The sequence below is a fragment of the Lygodium microphyllum genome, chromosome 20 (genome assembly GCF_053477565.2).
Source record: "Lygodium microphyllum isolate KBCC chromosome 20, Lygodium_microphyllum_v1.1.10, whole genome shotgun sequence".
NCBI lineage: Eukaryota > Viridiplantae > Streptophyta > Polypodiopsida > Schizaeales > Lygodiaceae > Lygodium > Lygodium microphyllum.
Genome location: NC_141154.1, coordinates 57915126 through 57935531, shown reverse-complemented (window position 1 = coordinate 57935531; position 20406 = coordinate 57915126). Strand labels below are relative to the sequence as shown.

The 20406-nt window shown below is 43.9% G+C and overlaps 1 protein-coding gene across 4 annotated transcripts in view; it reads right to left on the bottom strand.

The window, feature by feature from the left end:
• LOC148018930 (transcription initiation factor TFIID subunit 6-like) overlaps positions 1 to 17377 on the bottom strand; it is a 30721-nt gene extending 13344 nt beyond the window's left edge. The window contains exon 1 of one of the 4 annotated variants that reach the window (XM_087701227.1): positions 17052 to 17377. In XM_087701227.1, the coding sequence (XP_087557353.1) occupies positions 17052 to 17107 (56 nt within the window). In that variant the 5' untranslated portion in view covers positions 17108 to 17377. The remainder of the gene's footprint in view (positions 1 to 17051) is intronic. The other 3 variants (XM_087701225.1, XM_087701228.1, XM_087701226.1) reach the window with 3 other exon arrangements.
• Between the last annotated feature and the right edge of the window lie 3029 nt (positions 17378 to 20406).

Sequence of the window (20406 nt, the reverse complement as noted above, 5' to 3'; positions counted from 1 at the left end):
CGGGCGACAGGCAAGAAAAAGCGGCATAGGCGGGTGACAGGAGCAGGCAAGTCGCGACACAGGCGGGCGACAGGTGGACAGGAGTAGGCACGAGAGTAGACTGCGGGCAACAGAGGAGGATGACCCTTTTTTTTTTTTTTCTGTTGCTGAAACAGTCGTTCCAAACAAGGAATGGCCCTAGAACGAGAGGGAACGGCCAGGGAACGGGAGGGAACATTTCGCCAGCGTTTCCTGGGCTCATACCTCCCGAAACGCGTTAATCCGTTTCTATGTGCCGAAACGGGCATTCCCTGTCTCTATGCAAAGGGGGCTTCCCAAGATTGTAAGAAGTTGCTTCAAGGTTTCCAGTCTACTTCAGGCCTTTCGTTTATGTGGCTACCTCTTTTCTTCATCCTCGAGCCACCATTCCCTGCCACTTGACCCTTGGTCCCTGGTGTTTCTATGCAACCAATGGTGCCTTCGATAGTTCCCCACTACTATCTCATCATTGGCTTAGAGGCTTGGCTCACCCATCCCCGACTGGAGTTTTCAGGAGTGATCCATTCAAGGCCTCTCCATTTCCATTGACCTTTGGTGGCCTTCCGTTTGCTCGAATGTTTATGTGGAGAGGAGATCTTGCTCCTTGGCTGGGTTTCTTCATCAACGGACTACATTGGCATTGGCACTCTTCCTGCCACCCTCAGATCCGCATCTCCTTTGGCCTTCCGCCACATCCACGATCTGAGAAGGGGTGCTAGTAGTCATGAGTATCTTGTATGGTCATCTCCTACCTATGAGCCTTAGTCTAAGTCAAATGAGGACATTAGCAGCTATGACATTGTATTTGTCTCTCATTTTGTGTTTTAGACACTTCAGATGGAGGGCACATTAGTGCATTCCTTTTTGTGCACTTTTGGCTATTTTTTAGGGTTTGACCACATTTAGGGTTTTCCCTCTTTTTCACCTATATATAGGCGGCATACCCTCCCACTTTCATTATCCATCATTGATTCTTCATGATCACCCAACCCTCCTCATTCTCTCATCCCCCTGCTACCATCTGGCACCCACATTGAGACATAGGGCTACGTGTTGGGGCTGACTATTGTAACCTTGTACCTTCAACCATCACAATCACATTGTTCCTTCTCTCTCTTGCATTCTCTTTGTCTCCTCTCCGTATTCACTTTTCTCTTACCGTTGCACACTCACAAATAACCTGTGTACTTGTAAGAGTGTCCAATGGAAAAAGAAACACAATCACAAAGAGAGAAAGGTAGAGAGAAAGCACAATATAAAGGAAGAAATATTGCACTGATTGAAGATGAACGTTGAATACAATGTTAAGGACTGATCAATCCTTGCACATAGCCCAAGGCATCAATGAGGACACCAAATTAGGCTGAGATGATGGAAGCACCAATATTGGAGAGTGTCTGAGAGACAAAGTGTGCTGAAACTGCAAAAAAAAAGAGTGATCGGTCAAGTGTGGGCTGTGGCTTTAAATAGCCAAACTCCTCCACAACTGGCCGACTACTGTCAGGGCCTCCAAAATCCGGCCGACCGGCTCTAGATAGTGGTATGGCTGCAATAAATGCAGTCCGACTAGATAGAAAAAATGGAAAAATGATGACAATCTCTCCCAAGCAATCGCAGACCAGAAAGACAGTGGTAGGAGGTGTAAACCAACTGATAAACCATGGAAATGCACAATAAATGTGCCTAAAACAGAAGAAATGCATCCTAGAATGCCAGAGCTCCCATGTCTCCATCAGACTCTGACAAGAACTCACAACCAAGAGATGACAGACTAACATGACTAAAATAGACAGGCTAGCACCCCCCTCTCAAATCCTGGGAGTGTCTAAAGACCCAACCACCTCATGTGATGAAGCATAGAAGCCTTGGGCCAAGGCTATATGAAGAGATCCACCGCATTGCCCTTCGTGGAACAATAGGCCACCACCAACTCGGAATCCACGATCCACTCACAAACATAGTGATTATTGAACCTCATGTAGGGACCGGTGAGGCACGGAGATTGAGGTAGACAGACCTTACGCGCAGTGAGGGAGACAGAGAGAGTGCGAGTGAGCAGAGTAGAGAGTGAACACGTTTTTTGGTACAATAACAAGTGTACCACTTTAGGTTTTAGATAGATATATGTATGAAAGTACAATGTGCTAAGGGTGTGTTCACACCCGTGCACATATAAAAGGCACGATGGCCCTTTATTCCCAACAATCTCCCACCTAAAGGCAATGTTCCTTAAGAGAAGAAAAGAATCAACTAAGTCTAAGTATGTACAAAGCTGAAATAAATATATCTATCCAACTCCCATCATTTGTGGGCAATGAGCAAACCGCTCTGCTGAAAGACCCTTCGTAAGAAGGTCTGCAAGATTATCATCTGTATGCACTTTGACAAGCTCAATGCTCTTGCTGTCAAGTACATCTTTAATGAAGTGATATTTCACCTGTATGTGCTTTGTCTTTGCATGAAAGACAGGATTTCGTGCTAGCATGATAGTACTCCGACTATCACAATGGAGAACAGGTAACTCTGTGATGCCAAGCTCTCCCACCAAACGTGAAAGCCATAAAGCCTCTTTGCATGCCTCAGTGGCAGCTACATACTATGCCTCTGTAGTAGACAATGCAGCACACTTTTGTAGCCTGGAGATCCAAGAGACGGCTCCTCCTGTGAAAGTAAACGCATACCCAGAAGTAGACTTCCTGCAGTCCGCATGACCAGCATAGTCTGCATCCGTAAAGCCAACAACAGATGCCTTCTGCTTTCCAAAGCAGATACACAACTCCTTTGTGCCTTCGAGGTATCTCATAATACTTTTCACTGCATCCCAATGCTTCTTGCCAGGGGTTGCCATGTATCTGCTAACCACTCCCACTACAAAAGCAATGTCAGGACGTGTAGCAACCATAGCATACATCAAACTGCCAACAGCTGAAGCATATGGAATCTTGGCCATTTCAGCCTTCTTATTATCAGATGTAGGGCTGTCCTCTGCACTGAGTTTCACATATGGAGGCAATGGAACCCCAATTGTTTTCCCCCCCTCCATATTGAAACACTGCAAAACTTTGGAGATATACTCCTGCTGAGATAGATAGAGTAAACCTTTAGATCTATCTCTGAGTATTTGCATGCCAAGAATGTGATTTCCATCACCCAGATCCTTCATATCAAAGCTGCCATGAAGACTTTGCTTCAATGAATCCAAGGCATGAGTATCCCTTGCCATCATATTTGCCCTTTTGTTGTGATCTGCCCCTAGTATGCAAAGCACTGGAAGACTTGCTGGATGCATTGTTCTGCCGATTCATCTCTTCCATAAGTAGAGCACTCTCTACATCAGCATACAAAAGGATCACATTAGAATTGCTCATGGTAGTCCTGAATGTATCCCAACTCTCTGGTAGAGTGCAAAGCAAGAAAGTAGCCTTAAATTCCTCATCAATCATGAACTTCAAGGCAACCAGCTGGCTGAAAATGGAGTTAAACTCACTCAAGTGAGTAGACATTGCTGTACCTTCTTTCATATGCAAATCCATAAGCTTTTTCAGCCAATACACTTTACTTGCAACGCTCTTCTGTGCATACAATTCTTCCAGTCTAGTCCATATAGCATATGCAGAATCCAAACCTTCAATGTTGAAGTGCAAGGCATCAGAAATCGATAGCTCTATGGTTGAGCGTGCAAGCTCATTCAACTCATCCCAATCGACCTGATCCATGTCCACTGGCTTTGCCCCTTTAGTTTTGATCGGCTTTGTCTGCTTCTTTTGTAACAGGATATTGTAGCACTGTTTTTGCCACACTGCAAAATTATGTGCGCCTTCAAGCTTCTTTATATGCATCAAATTACTGCTGTCATTACTGCCAGCCATGGTTTTCAGCTCAAAAGTGACCAAAAAACCAGTAAATGCAGGCCCAAATTGTCACCCAAGTGACCAAGGTACAAACAAGTACCAATCAGCAATAAATGACCATGCAGAAGTACAAATTTCAGATCTGTAATTCAGTTTTCAGAAGCACCAAACCAAGTGCTACAGCATTATCCAACTGATTACAGCTGTTCCAAAGAGCATGTGCATCACATTACATGAGAAATCCCAAAATTTCAGCTGCAATTTCTGTTGTACGTGTACCCACGGGAATAAAATTTGACATGAACGGTCAAATGCCCCAAAATTTTGTGCTCAAAAGCGTCAAACACACATCTGCATTTCCTCTGTCATGCATAGGGCTGTCCAATTTTGCCAAAATGAAGTAATTTCAGCAAAACCCCCAAATTTCACCAAGTGTTGATGTCCAAATTGCGCAGAATTCAACCTGCATGTACATAAAATGACCAAATGCTGCACAAATTTTGCCCAAATTGCAAAAGCCCCAAATTGCACGGGGTCCAATGTGCCTCAATATCGAGAAATAGGGTAAATTTCAGCCCAATTTGTGCATGTACATGAAAAGCCCCAAATGTCGGGGACAAAAATGTCACAAATTCCTGCAATTTCCGAGACAAATTTGCTTGTCCTGCATCAAATTTCCCAAATCTGGGAAAAGCCCAAAAAATTCTGGGCTAAATGTTGAGAAATTTCACTCAAATGAGCAAAATTTCAACAATTTTGGTGAAATCCCCAATTCAAATGCGCACAATGTCTGCAATTCCAATGCAGATGCCTCAGTTTTTCACAAACAGTGCTCAGTATGGCAAAACCCCAGCTTTCTGGGCCAAAATTGCACAAAGTTGATGTTTTGTGCTTGCACGCGCGAACCCCGGTTAGGGAAAGAAGTTTGAGAAAAAAGATTTTTTGAAAAAAAAAGTTTCAAATGACGGGTCCGTTGGCCCGTCAGGCCTCCCTGTCGCGCGCTCGTTCCGTCATGCGTTGCGCACCCCGTCAAGTCTTCTTGCCCACTGGCTCCGTTACGTGTTGCCTACTGCCCACTATCGCCCGTCAGTTGCAGTCGCCTTGGTCCATGCTAGACCCTGACTAGTCGCAGCCCATCACGCTACTGCCCGTTCTGTCCAACTGTTGCCCGCCAGCGATTCCTACTCGCACTGCCTCTTGCCAACTCCTCAACAGTCCACAAGGCTATTCCACGAGACTCTGCGTGTCACCTGCACCTCTCAACAGCTTGAGTAAGCCATTAGCTCTGATACCAATTTGTAGGGATCGGTGAGGCACGGAGATCGAGGTAGACAGACCTTACACACAGTGAGGGAGACAAAAAGAGTGCGAGTGAGCAGAGTAGAGAGTGAACACGTTTTTCGGTACAATGACGAGTGTACCACTTTAGGTTTTAGATAGATATATGTATGAAAGTACAATGTGCTAAGGATGTGTTCACACCCGTGCACATATAAAAGGCACGATGGCCCTTTATTCCCAACACCTCAATGTGCTTCGTGCGAGACACCAAATCATTTGCGAGAGTAAGGGCACTCTGGTTGTCCACGCGAAACTCCATAGGTCCTGTCTATAGAAAGCCAATCTCTGCCAACATACGACGGAGCCAAATTGCCTCCATAGCGGTCGAACATAAGACACGATACTCAACCTCTGTAGAAGAAAGGACCACAATAGGCTGCTTCTTGCTGCTCCAAGAGATAGCTCTCGATTCAAGGGAGAAAACATAACCTATAGTGGACCGTCTCGAATCCACATCACCTGCCCAATCAGAGCCACTTCATCCAAAAAGAGTAAGCCCCTCTCCATACATGATCCCATAGGATTGAGTCCCCTATAAATACTAAAGAACACATAAGGCTACCCTCCAGTGATCTTGTGTAGGAGTCTGCATAAAAGAAGACAACAAAGCCATCACAAAAGAAATATCGGGCCGATGTGAATGAGCCAGATAAAAGAGCCAACAAGGCACATGTAACGGGTAGCATCTAGAAGGGGATCTCCTACTGCCACAAGCTTGGACTCAAGGTCCATGGGGCAAGAAATAGACCGACACTCAGCCATATCAAACTCCAAAAGTAGCTTGGAGATGTACCTCTGCTGGGAAATGAAAATGCCTTGTGCCATCTCATAGATCTCCAAACCAAGAAAGAAGTGTAGGATCCCAATATCCGTCATGTCAAACTCTTGTCTCAAAATATCCCGAGTACGGTCAACCTCTTGAGTATCACTCCCTGTAATGATGAGATCATCCACATACAAGATAACCAAGACACATCTCACATCCTCAACCTTGTAGTACAAGTTGGGGTCATGATCAAAGCAATGAAAACCACTCTACACAAAGAAGCTATCAATCCTATGGTACCAAGCTCTAGGAGCCTACTTTAGGCCATAGAGGGCCTTCCCCAATCTATAGACATGGTCCATAAATAAGAGCTCGTTTTTTTTCATTCACCATCATTTTTCTTTGCTGTAAACTCATGTACAGCACCCACAAATAGCCAGAAACTGGCCCCATCCATCCCCATCATCATCCCCCACTTCTCCATTATCAAATTCATCCATATTCCCTCTTCTATCACTGCTGTTTTACAGGACAGCAAGCCTGTAAATTCATTACAGCACCTCCTTCTCGAGCTCTTTCTTCCATTTTAGCAACAAGAAGCAAGCCCTATCCATGTACTGCTGATCAACGATGGAGAAAGGCTGATTTCCCCTCTTTCTTCTCTCATACTGTAAAGAAATCAGTTCTTATCATTGCATAATAGATAATGCATGTGTGTTTGTACATCTTTGCATGATCTTGTAAGAGTGAGAATTACTTCTCCTCACTCTCAGGTTGATTGTAACTCAGCTCTTCCCTAAGGGAGTTGGGTTTAGCAGAAATACATTCCTTCGGGGGGGAGGTTTGGGTTTGCCCATCTTCAACCCTCAATCTTGTCTCCATTACTTTTACATTTTCATGGCTGTAATTTTGTGAGTAATTTTCATTTTCAGCTTTAAGTGTTCGTTCTCTTTTATATTAAATCTCGAAAACAAGCAAATATCATAATTGTTAAGCATACTACGTTGTTCAGGGCGTTTTCATCCTTGGCCTTCTCCTTCTACTTCTTTTTCTTCCCTCAACCTGTACCTACAATAAATGCCTTCGTGGAGCCAGAGCCACTAGACCCCACCTCTCTAAGTCACTCACCATGCTCCAAGACAAGCCATGAAAGCAACTCCCATAAGAGTTTATCGCAAATCCTCAAGGTGATGATAAGGCTAGTGTAGACGACATCAAACCGGGGAGATGGCAGTTGAGTCAAGAGAATCATAGCCATATCCTCAAAAGAGATATTCCGTTCAAGAGAAGCAAGCTCACATCTCATATCCTCCATCTTCATGATGTGCTCCTTCATAGGAGAGTCATCGAGACTGAGCATCTACAACTTCTTCTCAAGGGAAATCTTGTGGGCAAACATCTTGTGCTGATACAAAGGCGCAAGAATACTCCACACTTCTGCCACAGTCCTCAACCTACGAACATGCACAAGAACAAAGTCATGCAAACTCGTGAAGAGAAAGGATCTGGCTCTAGAGTTGGACCGATCCCATAAGGCGGCACGGTCCATGGAGGGCCCATCTATGGAATCAAAGGTGTCAAGTATACACTCCACCTTGCACGACCACAACGAATTATTGGAACCATCGAGTTTGTCTTCTTTGGGCAAAGAAGGGTGAACAGGTACCTAAATAGAGGGTATCAAAGAGGGCATCTTCACATCAAACAGAGCCTTCGATTCAAACAAGGCCTGCTGTGAAAGATGAGCAAAAGAGGGATGGGTTCTAGGAGAGTCCTCTCGTCAAAATGCCCGATAATCACGTCTCTGCTCAGAAGAGTTGTGAGACAAAAGCTCCTCGTCTGAGTCATCAAAGACTTGAAACAGATGGTAAGACATCTTCCAAATCTACAATCACCCAAAAATGTTGCATGTTGATGAAAATTATGCGGAGGTTAGACAACAAACCACTACAAGAGGTGTAGATGGGCCATCTGCACACATTAAAAAAAATTTGATGCCTGCAAGCCAAAGAGGTGCGCCACCTCCAAAAGAGGAAAATCGGCTACAGAAGCTAAAAGTGGCAGCAATAAATGCTGCTGCCTGGGGGATAAAAGCTGCCACCTGCAACAACTAGCTGACGATTCAACATCATGGAGGGTCACTTCCCCCAAAAACCTCCAGAAAGAGCTGTGTTTGTAGCAAACGCAAGGTGTTGGGCCTACATTTGATAGCTCGGTATGCTCCTCTGCAAAGAAATCTGCACTCTATGCTCTCACTTAGGCGATGATACCATGTGAGTGTGCGCAACGAAAGAAGGAACACGAACACAAAGAGAGAGAAAGTAGAAGATGAAGGAAGAAATACTACACTAACTAAAGATGAATGCTGAATACAATGATGAGGACAGATCAGTCCTTGCATGCAGCCCAAGGCGTCAGTGAGGGCACCAAATCAGGCTGAGATGATGGCAACACCAATGTCGGAGAGTGTCTGAGAGATGGAGTGTGCTGAATCTACAAAAAGAAGAGTGATCATGAAACCAGCCTACCTTCTCGGATAGGGTGGTTTAACCTGATTAAGCACTTAATTACAGCAATTAGCAAATGAACATAAACTGAAATGCTCACTTTACCTTCATAAACTTGGACAGTGGACACCCTATTGGCCCCAAAACTAGCGCCCCTTTTCGGTATTTCTTTAATTTCAATTGCTGATGGATAAATTACAAGCCGAGATTTCACAATCTCCTTGGCTGATTCAAAAGCCCCTTGCTGTTCCAATAATCAGCAAAGCATTTGGGCGAATTGCCCCTTGATTTTCACCCAGGACTTGCTCTAATGGAACCCCAATTGGTCAAATGCTGCCCCAAATTCACAATAGATGGACTGGCATTTGAAATCCTCACAATTCCACGAATTTCCGGTGCTAATTTCAGTGTACAATGCCTTTGACTGATGACACGGGTCCCAAGGTGGCTGCTAGCCCCTAATTACTGCTGTAATTTAGGGTTTACAGCAGTAAACTCTCTCCTATCCACCAAATTTGGCTGTACTCTACTACCAATGGCTGAGAATTACTGAGAATGCTTGAGCATAGACTAGAGGAGATGAGAGAATGCTGTAGAGAGAGAGAAAATTAGCTGAAATGTATCTTTTGATTCGTAGCTCTGATGACAAATTTGATAGCACCAACAGCTTCAAAAGGGAGGTAAAACACCAGCTCAGCTGGTGCCAGCTCAGCTGGTGCCAGCTCAGCTGGTGCCAGCTCAGCTGGTGCCAGCTCAGCTGGTGCCAGCTCAGCTGGTGAGCCCTCCTCTCCTACCACCACTTCTCTTGAGGTGGAAGAGAAAACCTGCTGCCCCCTGTCCTATCGCGGCGCACGATCAGTCGTCGTCACCTCTCAGAGCCAAATCTGATCACCTCCTCTCCCTCCACTAAGCTCAGAATGGCTGCAATTCCACTTCCACAACCCTCCAACATCCTTCTCCCTAGTTGCATGGGAAAGTTTTGCCAAGTGGCAGCCTTCCTAATGCATTCTTGGCCATTAAATTAATTTTTTAGAATTAATTAATTCTAAAAATTAATTTCAGCCCTTTTGACCTTGCCCAAAATTAAACATGCCCATCTGTAATGAAATTGGCTAGGCCATTTGCAACTTCGAGTGGTTCCCAACCTCTGTTGCCCCTTAGACTAGCATTAAGTAATTAATTAATTAATGCTAGTCCCTAGTGTCACCACTGACACTTAATGGCCAAACAATTGTCCTAGGGCCCAACCTGGCACCAACTGACCACCAAAACCCATTTGGCATAACTTAACACAACTTTTGACTTTAACACCCACTGCATCCTTGGGGTCCTTGGCCCGTTTCCATGAAATAACTGCCATGTGCATCACATGCGCTAAACAACCTTGCACATTTGATTAATAACTTAATCAAATGTTACTAGCAAGATTAAAGCATCTCAAAATTTCACATCCCCGTGACAGATCAGCCAAGTGTGGGCTGTGGCTATAAATAGCCAAACTTCTCCAAAACTAGTCAACTGCTGTCAAGGCCTCTAAATCTGGCCGACCTGCTCTAGATGGTGGTACGACTACAATAAGTGCAGCCTGACTACATAGGAAAAATGGAAAAATGATGACAATCTCTCCCAGGTAGTCATGGACCAAAAAGACAGTGGCAAGAGGTGTAAACCAACTGACAGACCATGGAAATGCACAATAAATGTTCCTAAAACAGAAGAAAATGCTAGAGCTCCAATGTCTCCGTTAAACTCCGACTGTCATGAGGACATATATTTTTGAAACCTCACTTAACATGTGGATTAATTTTTAATCACATGGATAAGTAAATGTTGCACATGTGAGGTGTAACTGGGGTTAGAGTAAATTTACGAGCCCGAAACCCGAGAAAATCACGAGATGTCAAAGGCAAAAGTTGATATAAGTTGTCCCGCACAGATACTTGGTGGTATCTAATATCAGTTGTTGGCCTAGGTCATTCATTTGGCCATAAGTGTCAGTTGGTGACACTAAGAAAGTAGCGTTTAATGGTACCTAACGCCAATCCAATGGTCAAAGATGGTGCAAAGACACTCGCGAATGGAAGTTGCCTAGCCAATTTAATTATTGGCTAGTCAGATTGTTTTTTAGGGCACCAAAATAATTATTGGATTAATTTTCAATATTTAAAGACTGAAAATTAACATTTAACTATGGATAATGCTGGAAAAACTATTTGGGAAGGCTGCCACTTGTCCAAAATGCCCATGCAAAACTGAAAAATGTCTTTAGAGGCTGGAGAGAGGCATTTTTAGAGTATGTAGCCTACAAGAGAGGGAGAGGAGATGTTGTTGGACTGATTTGTAGCCATTGGAGAACCTTCTGAGACAGCCATGAGTAGTAGAAGACCAATCAACAGTAGGTGATAGCATCTACAGGCTGTTGAGACAAGGCAACAACAGTAAATGATTGATTTTCTTTAGTTCTTTGAGTCTACAAGCTGTTGAGATAGAGCAGCAGTAGTAAATGATAGATCTTCTTTAGTTCTTTGCGAAGAAACTCTAAATTTTCTCCCTCCTCAGTATTCTCTCTCATCTCCCAGCCTTTCTATAGCCTTGCTCCGAAGATTACAACATTGAGATCACCGGGGGCTAAGAAATTTCAGATTTCTCTCCTGTAAAGCTTAACCTACATCAAAAATTAGGGTTTAGCAATAGCCTCGAGAAGCGTGCCAAAAATTGGAAGCTCCAAGATTTGGATTCAATAGGGCTGAAGCTGTTTTCAGTAAAATTCAGGTGGAGAGACCAGCAAATCAATGAATTTGGGGCATTTTCCATCTCCATCAAAGTGAAGGCCAATTGACTGCAAGAATCAGCATTATGATGGGAGCCTTGGCACATAAAAGAAAAGTAATTTGGTTTTTGTGAGTGTCAACTTATGCATGCTTCGTAAAAGGATGCTTGTCTAAGTGGATCCTTCTGGAGTGGAAAGAGCAGTAGACAAAGAAGATACAAGAGCATTATCAAGATGAGGATGAGAAGGATCACAATGATCATCATGATGAGGAGGATTCTAAGTAATGCTTCCAGCTCTGGCATGATTGATGTCCCATTTTTTATTTGTATTTGCTCCATGTATCTTAGGCCTTGGCATGCATGATATGCCATTTTGTCATTTTGATTTGCTTTAGTCTTTTGTCATTTTGGCTTTATCTAAGTAGATTTTCTACTTCAGTCTTTAGTCTTGAATATTTAGTCTTTAGTACTCAATATCTTGCAGTTCATCCCATTGGCCCTTGGGCTTTTATTTTTACATTTCATCTTTATAGTATGTACTTGTTGAAATTTGATCATCAATGGCAAACGCTAACTTGTCATATTTCTACTTTATGATTAAACATTAATCATCTTGCCTCGGGCCCTAGGGGCTGGTCCCTTGGACTATTTGTATCATGTTATTAGCATGTGTTAGTGCCATTGCTCAACTCACACCTTTGTATTTTACTTTGATGATGCATATTCTCATTCTAAAGAAGTTAAATTCAAATTTTATTACTTTTTAAGTATATTTTATATTTTTTAAATGCCATCCCAATCCCCTATCCCCCGTTCCCTATTTTTTGGCCTTTCCTATCACATTCCCATTCCCGTCCCCATCCACCATCACTTGCACTTATGACCATAACCTTTGAAGGTATTGTCCGACCTAAGGATGCAAGCTCATCCCACATGTCCTACGGGAATCATCAACTTAGAACATCCGTTGTTTCTTTTCTAGGTGAGATAGTGGGCAAAGGTCTCCTTATGGTAGAGAGAGGCAAAGCTCATGAAAAGGAGAGACCAAACTCTAGAGTTGAGCCAATCCCATAGAGTGGCTTGATCCATTGTAGAACAAATGTAGGATCCTCCACCAGACATGAAATAGGCATAATAACAAAATCCCAAAGATCAAAGGTATCAAGAATGCACTCCACTTTACATGACCAAAGGAAGTAGTTCAACCCATCAAGTCGATCTTCTATTGATAAGGAAGAAAGCAGAAGCACTTGACACCGAGAAACTACTAGAAACTTCTAGAAGATTCAAGAAAGTCCTAGAAGATTCGTTTGTTTGACCTGTTTCTAACTACTGCACCTAATTTGCAACTTGGGCAACCATGTTCTGCTAATTTTCGGCTTGTTCTTCTACTATTTTCTCAGCATTTTGCAGTCTATTGTCTGCATTTGCAGTTTTTTGGGGCTGTTTTACAGCTACGGACCTATTATTGACCCTTCCAAATCTGCGTTTTGGGGACAGCAAACTGAGGCGACCTTGTTTTTTGCAAGTCGCCTACATTTATTGCAGTTCGTGACTGTGCTTTGTCATCAGCATCTACGTTTTACTCTTTTGCTTCTGTGCAAGGCTGGGCAACAAGTTTCAAGCTATTTTTTGGCTATGATTGGTCCGTATTTTTCTTTTGTGATACACTACTCAGCTTTAGAGAGGGTTCATGTGCATCTAGTTGTCATGTTCTCATCACTACACTCTAGTTACTGTTGATCATTTCTCTATGTGCTTTCTTTACTGCTTTGAACTCGTGCAATCCTTGTGAGTCCGTATTTTTGGTATACTTTTCTCCCTAAAGATCCCTTGTTTTTTTTTCATCTTCTCTATATCTCCCTCCTCATGGCTCCTTCGACATCTCTTGGTGGTCAGCATGGCAACATAATTTCCTCATCTACAAGTGTTATATTGAAGACTTGTGTTCAACTTCAGGTTTCTGTGAGGATGCTATCTCTTGGTGCTTCAGATGTTCTGGTTTTAGAGAGGGGTGCCATACGACGAAAGAAGAAGTTTCAATGCTATTATTGTGGCAAGAAGGGCCACCTTCGGAAGGATTGCAAGACGTTAACAATTATGGCAAGCGCCAGTGCAAACGATGATGAAGGGTGACAACTTTCTCAGTGAGTCTTCCTCATCTCCGCGTCCAAGTTTAGGCTCCAACTCTATGGCCTTGGCGATGGTTGCAAGGGCCTCCCTTCCAAGTTGCTAGTATAAATGATGCAGTCATCCCTCGACTCTCCAATGCTAGAGAGGGAGTGTGAGAGGGTGGTGAGGTGGGATCTGTTAGCAAATATGTCAACTCATGTGTGAGTCTATAAATGCAAAGACTAGGTACATTATTTAGGATATTCAGGCTTTTTTATTTGTGTTATTTTATGGTCATATTGGGCATTTATTGCTGGCCAACTTGATCATATTGAGGGCATATTTTTGTCCTATTTGTTCAAGCTCTTCCTCCTCAATCAGTTAGTCACTCATCGTCACTTGTGGATCTTCTACAGGGGAGAGGAGCCAGTGTCAGTGCCCACGCAACCAGTGACTCACTGTTGTATGCAACACTCTTGTGTCTAATATATAGATTCCATTTCCCGAGCATATATCTGAGTTCTCATCGGTATTGTGTAAGAGCCTCGTCTATATAGGTATACAAGTGCACAGGTTCCCAAGAGGGGTTTCCCTAATGCATCAACCAAAGTCTAGCAAGTTCAAATCCTAGAGTTGGGATTGACATCCAAGTTCATGATGAGCTGCTTATTTGATAGAGAGCAAGATTGGCTCCTAGTATGAGCTCACATAAGGGGACACTTTGGCGGTTTGCTGGCCAAAGATATTGAGAGCTGCTGTTTTCAGGAGCTGATACAATTGACATTGACATTAAGTTCTCTCCAAGGCACCTTGGTGGTGGCTTGCACACCCACTACTTGGATATCCATGGTTTTACTCTAGTGGTCCTTGTTGTATGTACTATGATGGAACATTATCATTGTATATTGTATTGTATTAGATCACCCATGATTTGAGAGAGGGTGTTAGAAAATATGTCAGTTCATGGTTGAGTCTATGCATGTCAAGGGGCTAGGGCACCAAGACATTTCCTACATTATTTAGGCATTTTATGATGGCTATTTTAGCACTTTATGCTCACCCACCAGCATTAAATGCTGGCCGTCCTGACATCATTTATGACATTATTTTTGCCTATTTATTTCAAGCACTCCACCACAATTTGTATCATGCATCATCTGTCATTCATCATCTGACATGTTTTGGTGGAGGGAGAGAAGCAGGTGCCAATGCCTTCGCAATTGGTGACTCACATTGGTTCTATACTATCTCATATGTTGATATATGGATTCCATTCCCAAGCATCACTTTGCTTTTGAGTTCTTTGTGTAGCGTTCTTTTCTTTTGCAGTATTTCTCTTTCTCTTTCCTTTGTCTCTTTTGTTCAGCAAGCTATTGCAGCAATTTTCCACGCTTCCATCATTGCATCCACTTTTGACATGGTTAGGCCACTTTTCGCATCTTGCCATACTTAAGAGGGTACCAATCCACATGGGATTTGTATGGAGAAAGGATCACCCTTTCAAGTCTAACTGGTTCAAACTAGGCAAGTGACGTTGACACCCACAAATCAACTTGGATCTGGTACTAATTCTTGGAGCAACAAAAAGCAATCTACTGTAGCCTTTTCTTCAACATAGACAAAGTATCATGGTGTGTGTCATTCTTATCAGGATCAAGTTTGGCTTCGACAAATGCTTGTAAACATTAGTTTTGCATACATGGTGATACCTACTCTCCTTCACTCTGACAATCGAAGTGCCATGAAACACATTGAGGTCCGATACCACTATGTTTGAGAGCATGTCTTTGATGGAGAGCTAAAGCTGATCTACTATCCTACAAAGGCAGACATCTTCACAAAGGCCCTTCCACTAACTTGTATGCTTCGTCATATGCACCTTTTTGGCACTCCGTCACTTCTAGGATATGAGAAGGGGTGTTAGCACCAATACTAATGTGTTTCTATTGTCATCTACTGGTTGTGAGAACCATCAGAGCTGAGGAAGACATGGGAACTCCAACATTGTGTTATTGTATGCATTTAATAGGTGTTGTTATTATTGCATTTCCAATCTATTTCTTTTAGCGTTTGCAACCTGTTTTAGGTGCACTTCATAGGGGCTTGCCATGTGGCAGCTGGGTGGCATTCACAATCTGCAGATCAGCTAATTCATGCATGTGTAATGGCATTTTATGCTACTAGTCAGTCAAATTTTGATGGTGCTAGCAGGTTGGCCCTGTTGGGACAGCAATCTGCCAGTTTACTCGTCCTTGGCCAATATATAGGCAGCCCACAAGAGTGGCTCCAATCTAGCCTGATGATCACCTTCATTCTCCTCATCATCACTTGCATTCTTCAACATTAACATTTCATCCCAACGCCCTCACTGATGTGCTGCTGCACATATGCAGGGACTGTTTGTACTTGACCATTTCCACATTTCAAATCAATATATATTCCTTCAATATAGTATGTCATCTTCTCTCTCTCTTTGTTTTCATTTGCTTCAATACAACGCACTCACAGAACAGTTTCATGGCAACCTTGCTCTCAACCTTAAAAATCTCCCCCCCTTTCGCCCTAAACCTTAGCCTGTAGGCTCTAACCCTTAACCTCTCCCATAGCAACCATCCATTAACTTCTCTCTTCGTCCGCCCCATCCCACTCCAACCCTTCTTTGGTCTTTCTCATGCCCTTAGTGTGTGGGGACTAGCTTCTTTCAACTCCAAGCATTGTTCATCATCTCGACCATTGGTCCAAGGCAAGCACTATTCTTCATTGGCTGGATGTCACCACTCATAACATTCTTTTTACAAGCTTGAACAAATGCATTTCCCCACATTTGTTTCAGACACAAACTAATAATAAAAATGCATTCAAAGAATAGGAGTCATGACCTTTGTTGGCAAGGGTTTCAAGGGAACCCCTCACTATCCATAAGTAAGGGTCAATTTGATATTCAGTACAAGGGTCATGACAGTTTCAAGTTGTAGCTCTTATTGAAACAAGTCTAGCAACAAATTGACCTAGACATTCAATTGCCCTTATACTTCAGATGCCTATACTGTGCCATCCTTGTATTAAACGTGGCAACTGCAAGGCATTTACAGACTACTTTTGACATTTGGAGACTCAAACATACAAAGATCAAGCAAGCCTGCCTAACCATCAAATGGTCAAGGCAGCTAGGTTAAAACATCAACCCACTGACGGACCATCTCAACAGTCATCCTCTGATTACCTCTGACAAAGCTCAATGCTCTTGTTCTACTCACTAGATAGAGCAACAGCTCCTTGGCAAGCCTGGCCGACTCACCAAGAACTCACTACTAGATAGTCGCCAATGCCATTTGTAGAAAACCCACATCAAATCCCCCTAAGGACTGATGGACATAGCAATCCCTTACAAAAGCCTTATTCGCATGCCCGTTTATATGCAGAGGCAGAGCCCTGGACTTGTAATAACATTGGCTTTAGCTTTAGATTTGGTATTTCGGTACGATTTACTGTGCCTTTCATCAGAAATTATGTATTCCATGGATTTGATGAGTTCTTTTAAGGTCTTTTATGCTCTGTGTGTGTGTGTGTGTGTGTGTGTGTGTGTGCGCGCGCGCGAGCGCGCTCTACATTTCCCGCAGCAAATGACGCCGGTTATGGTGTTGGTGTTTGGAAGGGGGGGGATCAATGAATGCGGGGGGCTACCTGCACAAGCTCGCGAATCCGATATTCAACATCAGGGGCAAGGGCAGCAGCGACATCGTCGGGCAGGTTGTTGATGCCAATGGTCTGTGCTATCGCCTGGATGGTCTCCTTCGGCACGATGCTCATCTCTCTCTCTCTCTCTCTCTCGCGAGCGCGCGTTAACAAGCCATTAATGATTCTGAGTTTGTAAACTATATATTTTGTGTGTCTCGCTCCTTTAACAAGCCATTAATGATTCTGAGTGTTCTCTGTGTCTCGCTCCGTCAACAAGCCATTAGAGTTTGTCGACTAAGCTCTGTCGGTCTCTAATGAGCTACAGGACTTTCAACTTTGTCCCACGCTATAACTTTGGTCGACTTTGTTGTGAACCAAGCAATACCAATGAATTTGTGCAAAATTTACATTTCGGTGTGGTGCACAAACAAACACAATGAACATTGAACTAAGGAAACATGCTTCATCATGGCCTCAGGGAGGGGGGGGGGGCGGGGGGGGGGGGGGGGGGGGGGGGGGGAAACATGCTTCATCATGGCCTCAGAGGGGGGGGGGGTGTGTAAGGGCTTTGTAGCTATACCATGAGGTTGCTATCGAATGCATTTATATAGGGAGTAGTAGTGACTCAAAGCCCTGCCTTCTTTCCACACTATATGTGATTCCTTATACCCAGTGGTGAACCCTCTTATGTGCGACGTCATGAGGATGTAGTCTTGGGATATGTCTATGTTGTCCCGCTTTTTGGATTGAATAATACAAGTGTACCTTGAGCTCATATATCGTGTTACCTTTCTGTGCCGTGTTGAGTGCGTAACGAGTGCAGGTTTATCACACTTGGTATCAGAACGACTCTTGCTCGGAGTGAAGGAGTGCTCATGGAAGCAGGAGAGAAGATCCAGTGCCTCGAAGAGAACAAAGTCGTAACGACCCACAGCGCATCGCCCCACGTCGCGTCGACCCCTGTCACGTCGCCCCACGTCGCAATGCCCCCCCCCCCCCCCGACGCATCGGCCCCCAGCATGACACCCCAACCCCGACACCCCACCATCTGAAGACGTGGTGCGGCTTCCCCACAGCATGACCCACCCCACCACAGGCGAGACGCGGCTTCCCCGCGTCGACATCACCACCAACCACATGGAGGACAAAAGGAAGAATGTTACCCTCCCAACAATAGAGGAAAGGAAGAATAGTAGAGAGCAAGAATGGAGAGTGGCCCAAGAGGAGAATGTGGCCGACTGGAAAGGCAATTAGATGGCATGTCAGGCATGCTGGAGTCAATATGGAGAAACATGTAGATGAAGGAAGAGGAGGAGGAAAGGAAGAAAAAACTAGAAGTGGAACAGGGCTATAGAGAATGGGTGATACAACAGCAAGAGGAGGAGAAAAGACACAGAATGCAAGAGGAGATGGATAGAATGGGTAGAGAGGAGACATCTAGGAGGGCGCAAGATACAAGGAAAGAGAAAGAGAAGGTAGTAGAAGCAGGAAGTAAGAAGAAAGACAAGAAGAAGGAGAAGAAACACCACCATAAAGAGGAGAAAGATAGTGACAGTTCAGAAGACAACTATGGAAAATTCAAGATGCCCCAACCAGCCAAGTACAAAGGAGAGAGAGATGGGCTGGTCCTGAAGAAATGGATCATAGAGGTGGACAGGTACTTGAAGTATTCACGAATAACTGAAGACAAGAAGGCGGAGATGGCAGCCATTTACTTGGAGGAGAACGCTGCCAGTTGGTACCTGCTGGAGCAAGAGCAGGGCCACACCATCTTTTCGTGGGAAGAACTCCAAGAAGAACTGAAGGACTACTTTATTCCAAAGATGGAAAAATTCAAAGTGAGAGATGAATGGAGAGAACCTCAAGCAAACACAAGGAAAGATGAAAGAATACATCAGCAAATATAGGCAAATTATGCTGCAACTACCAAACATGGATACAAACACTAAATTACATGGAATTTTGTTTGGGATGCAAGAATGAGCTACAAGAGATGTGGAGAGACAGGAGCCAACAAGCTTAGCAAAAGCCATGAGAATGGCCGAAAGACTAGTGGACCTGGAAGGCAGAAGAATAGCACAGGGGAACCAAAGTAGGTTCAACAACAACTTCAACAACAACAACTCATGGAACCAAAGGCCCAATGCCCCTAGAGGGGAATTCACAGATACAAGGAGCCAAAACACCACCACCACCACGGCCGTGTCACAAACTGTATTAGTACCAAGAGGAGCAGCAGGAAGATGGGGAAACAATCACTACGCCAACCCCTAGCACATCGTATGGACCCGCGTGATCAAATACATCATGGTGGAGACCCCTAGGCCTGTCCGTCGGGATCAGATGCTTCAAATGCGGAGGCCCACACTACCAAAACAGATGCCCGATAGAAGATACAGCATCAAGCAGGTCAAGGGTGAATGCGACTAGCGCATATAGAGGAGAAGAACCACAACCACCGCGCATCCAAGTAATCCCAAATGGAAGTGAGGAAAGCATGGACCACCCAAGGGTAGGGACAGTTAGCGCTCGAACCCAATGCATGGCAACCAGAGTAGCGGTAGTCCACCATCTATACATCAAAAACCAAGCGACCGAATAAAACCAACCCATCATGGTGGACACAGGGACAATACACAACTTCATGACACCAGAGTGCGCAGCAAAACATGGATTAAAATTATCTAAGGCCCCATAAGGATTAACAGTAATATTCGCACAAGGAGAAGCCAAGGAAGTGAAACAAGTCTTTGCAGTCCAAGTAGAAGCTGACAAGTGGAAAGCAAAACTCAACTTCTTAGTAATCCCCATGGATGATTTTGAAGTGATATTGGGCTTGGAATTCTATGACAAGTATGTCATTGCAATGTTCTGTAAAGGTGTAAATGAAATGATGCTAGATATGAAAGGAGAAGGTGTCAGAGTACCCTGTGAAAGAATGCAACTACCTAGAAGGACCCCAATTAAGGTGCAAATGAAGGAGAATAAGCCAGGAGTATCATGCCAAACAGTGAAGCCAACTACAACCCAACCAAAGGGCCAGACCCAAAATGCACCGGTCCAAGGGACCGTTATCAAGCAGCGTATCATGACATGTAGTGCCAAGTAGGTAGAAAAATCACTCAAACAAGGAGATATGGTCTACCTATGTATGATCCGACTAATTGAAGAAGAAGAAGATAGCAAGAAACCCAAACAACAAAGCAAAAACTAGAAGTGGCAGAAATACTTGAAGAATTCAAAGATGTAATGCCAATCAAGCTACCCAAGGGTCTACCACCCAAGCAAGATGTGGATCACAAGATTGAGTTGATCCTAGGGTCTGCCCCACCGGCCCGAGCTCCCTATCGCATGAACCACA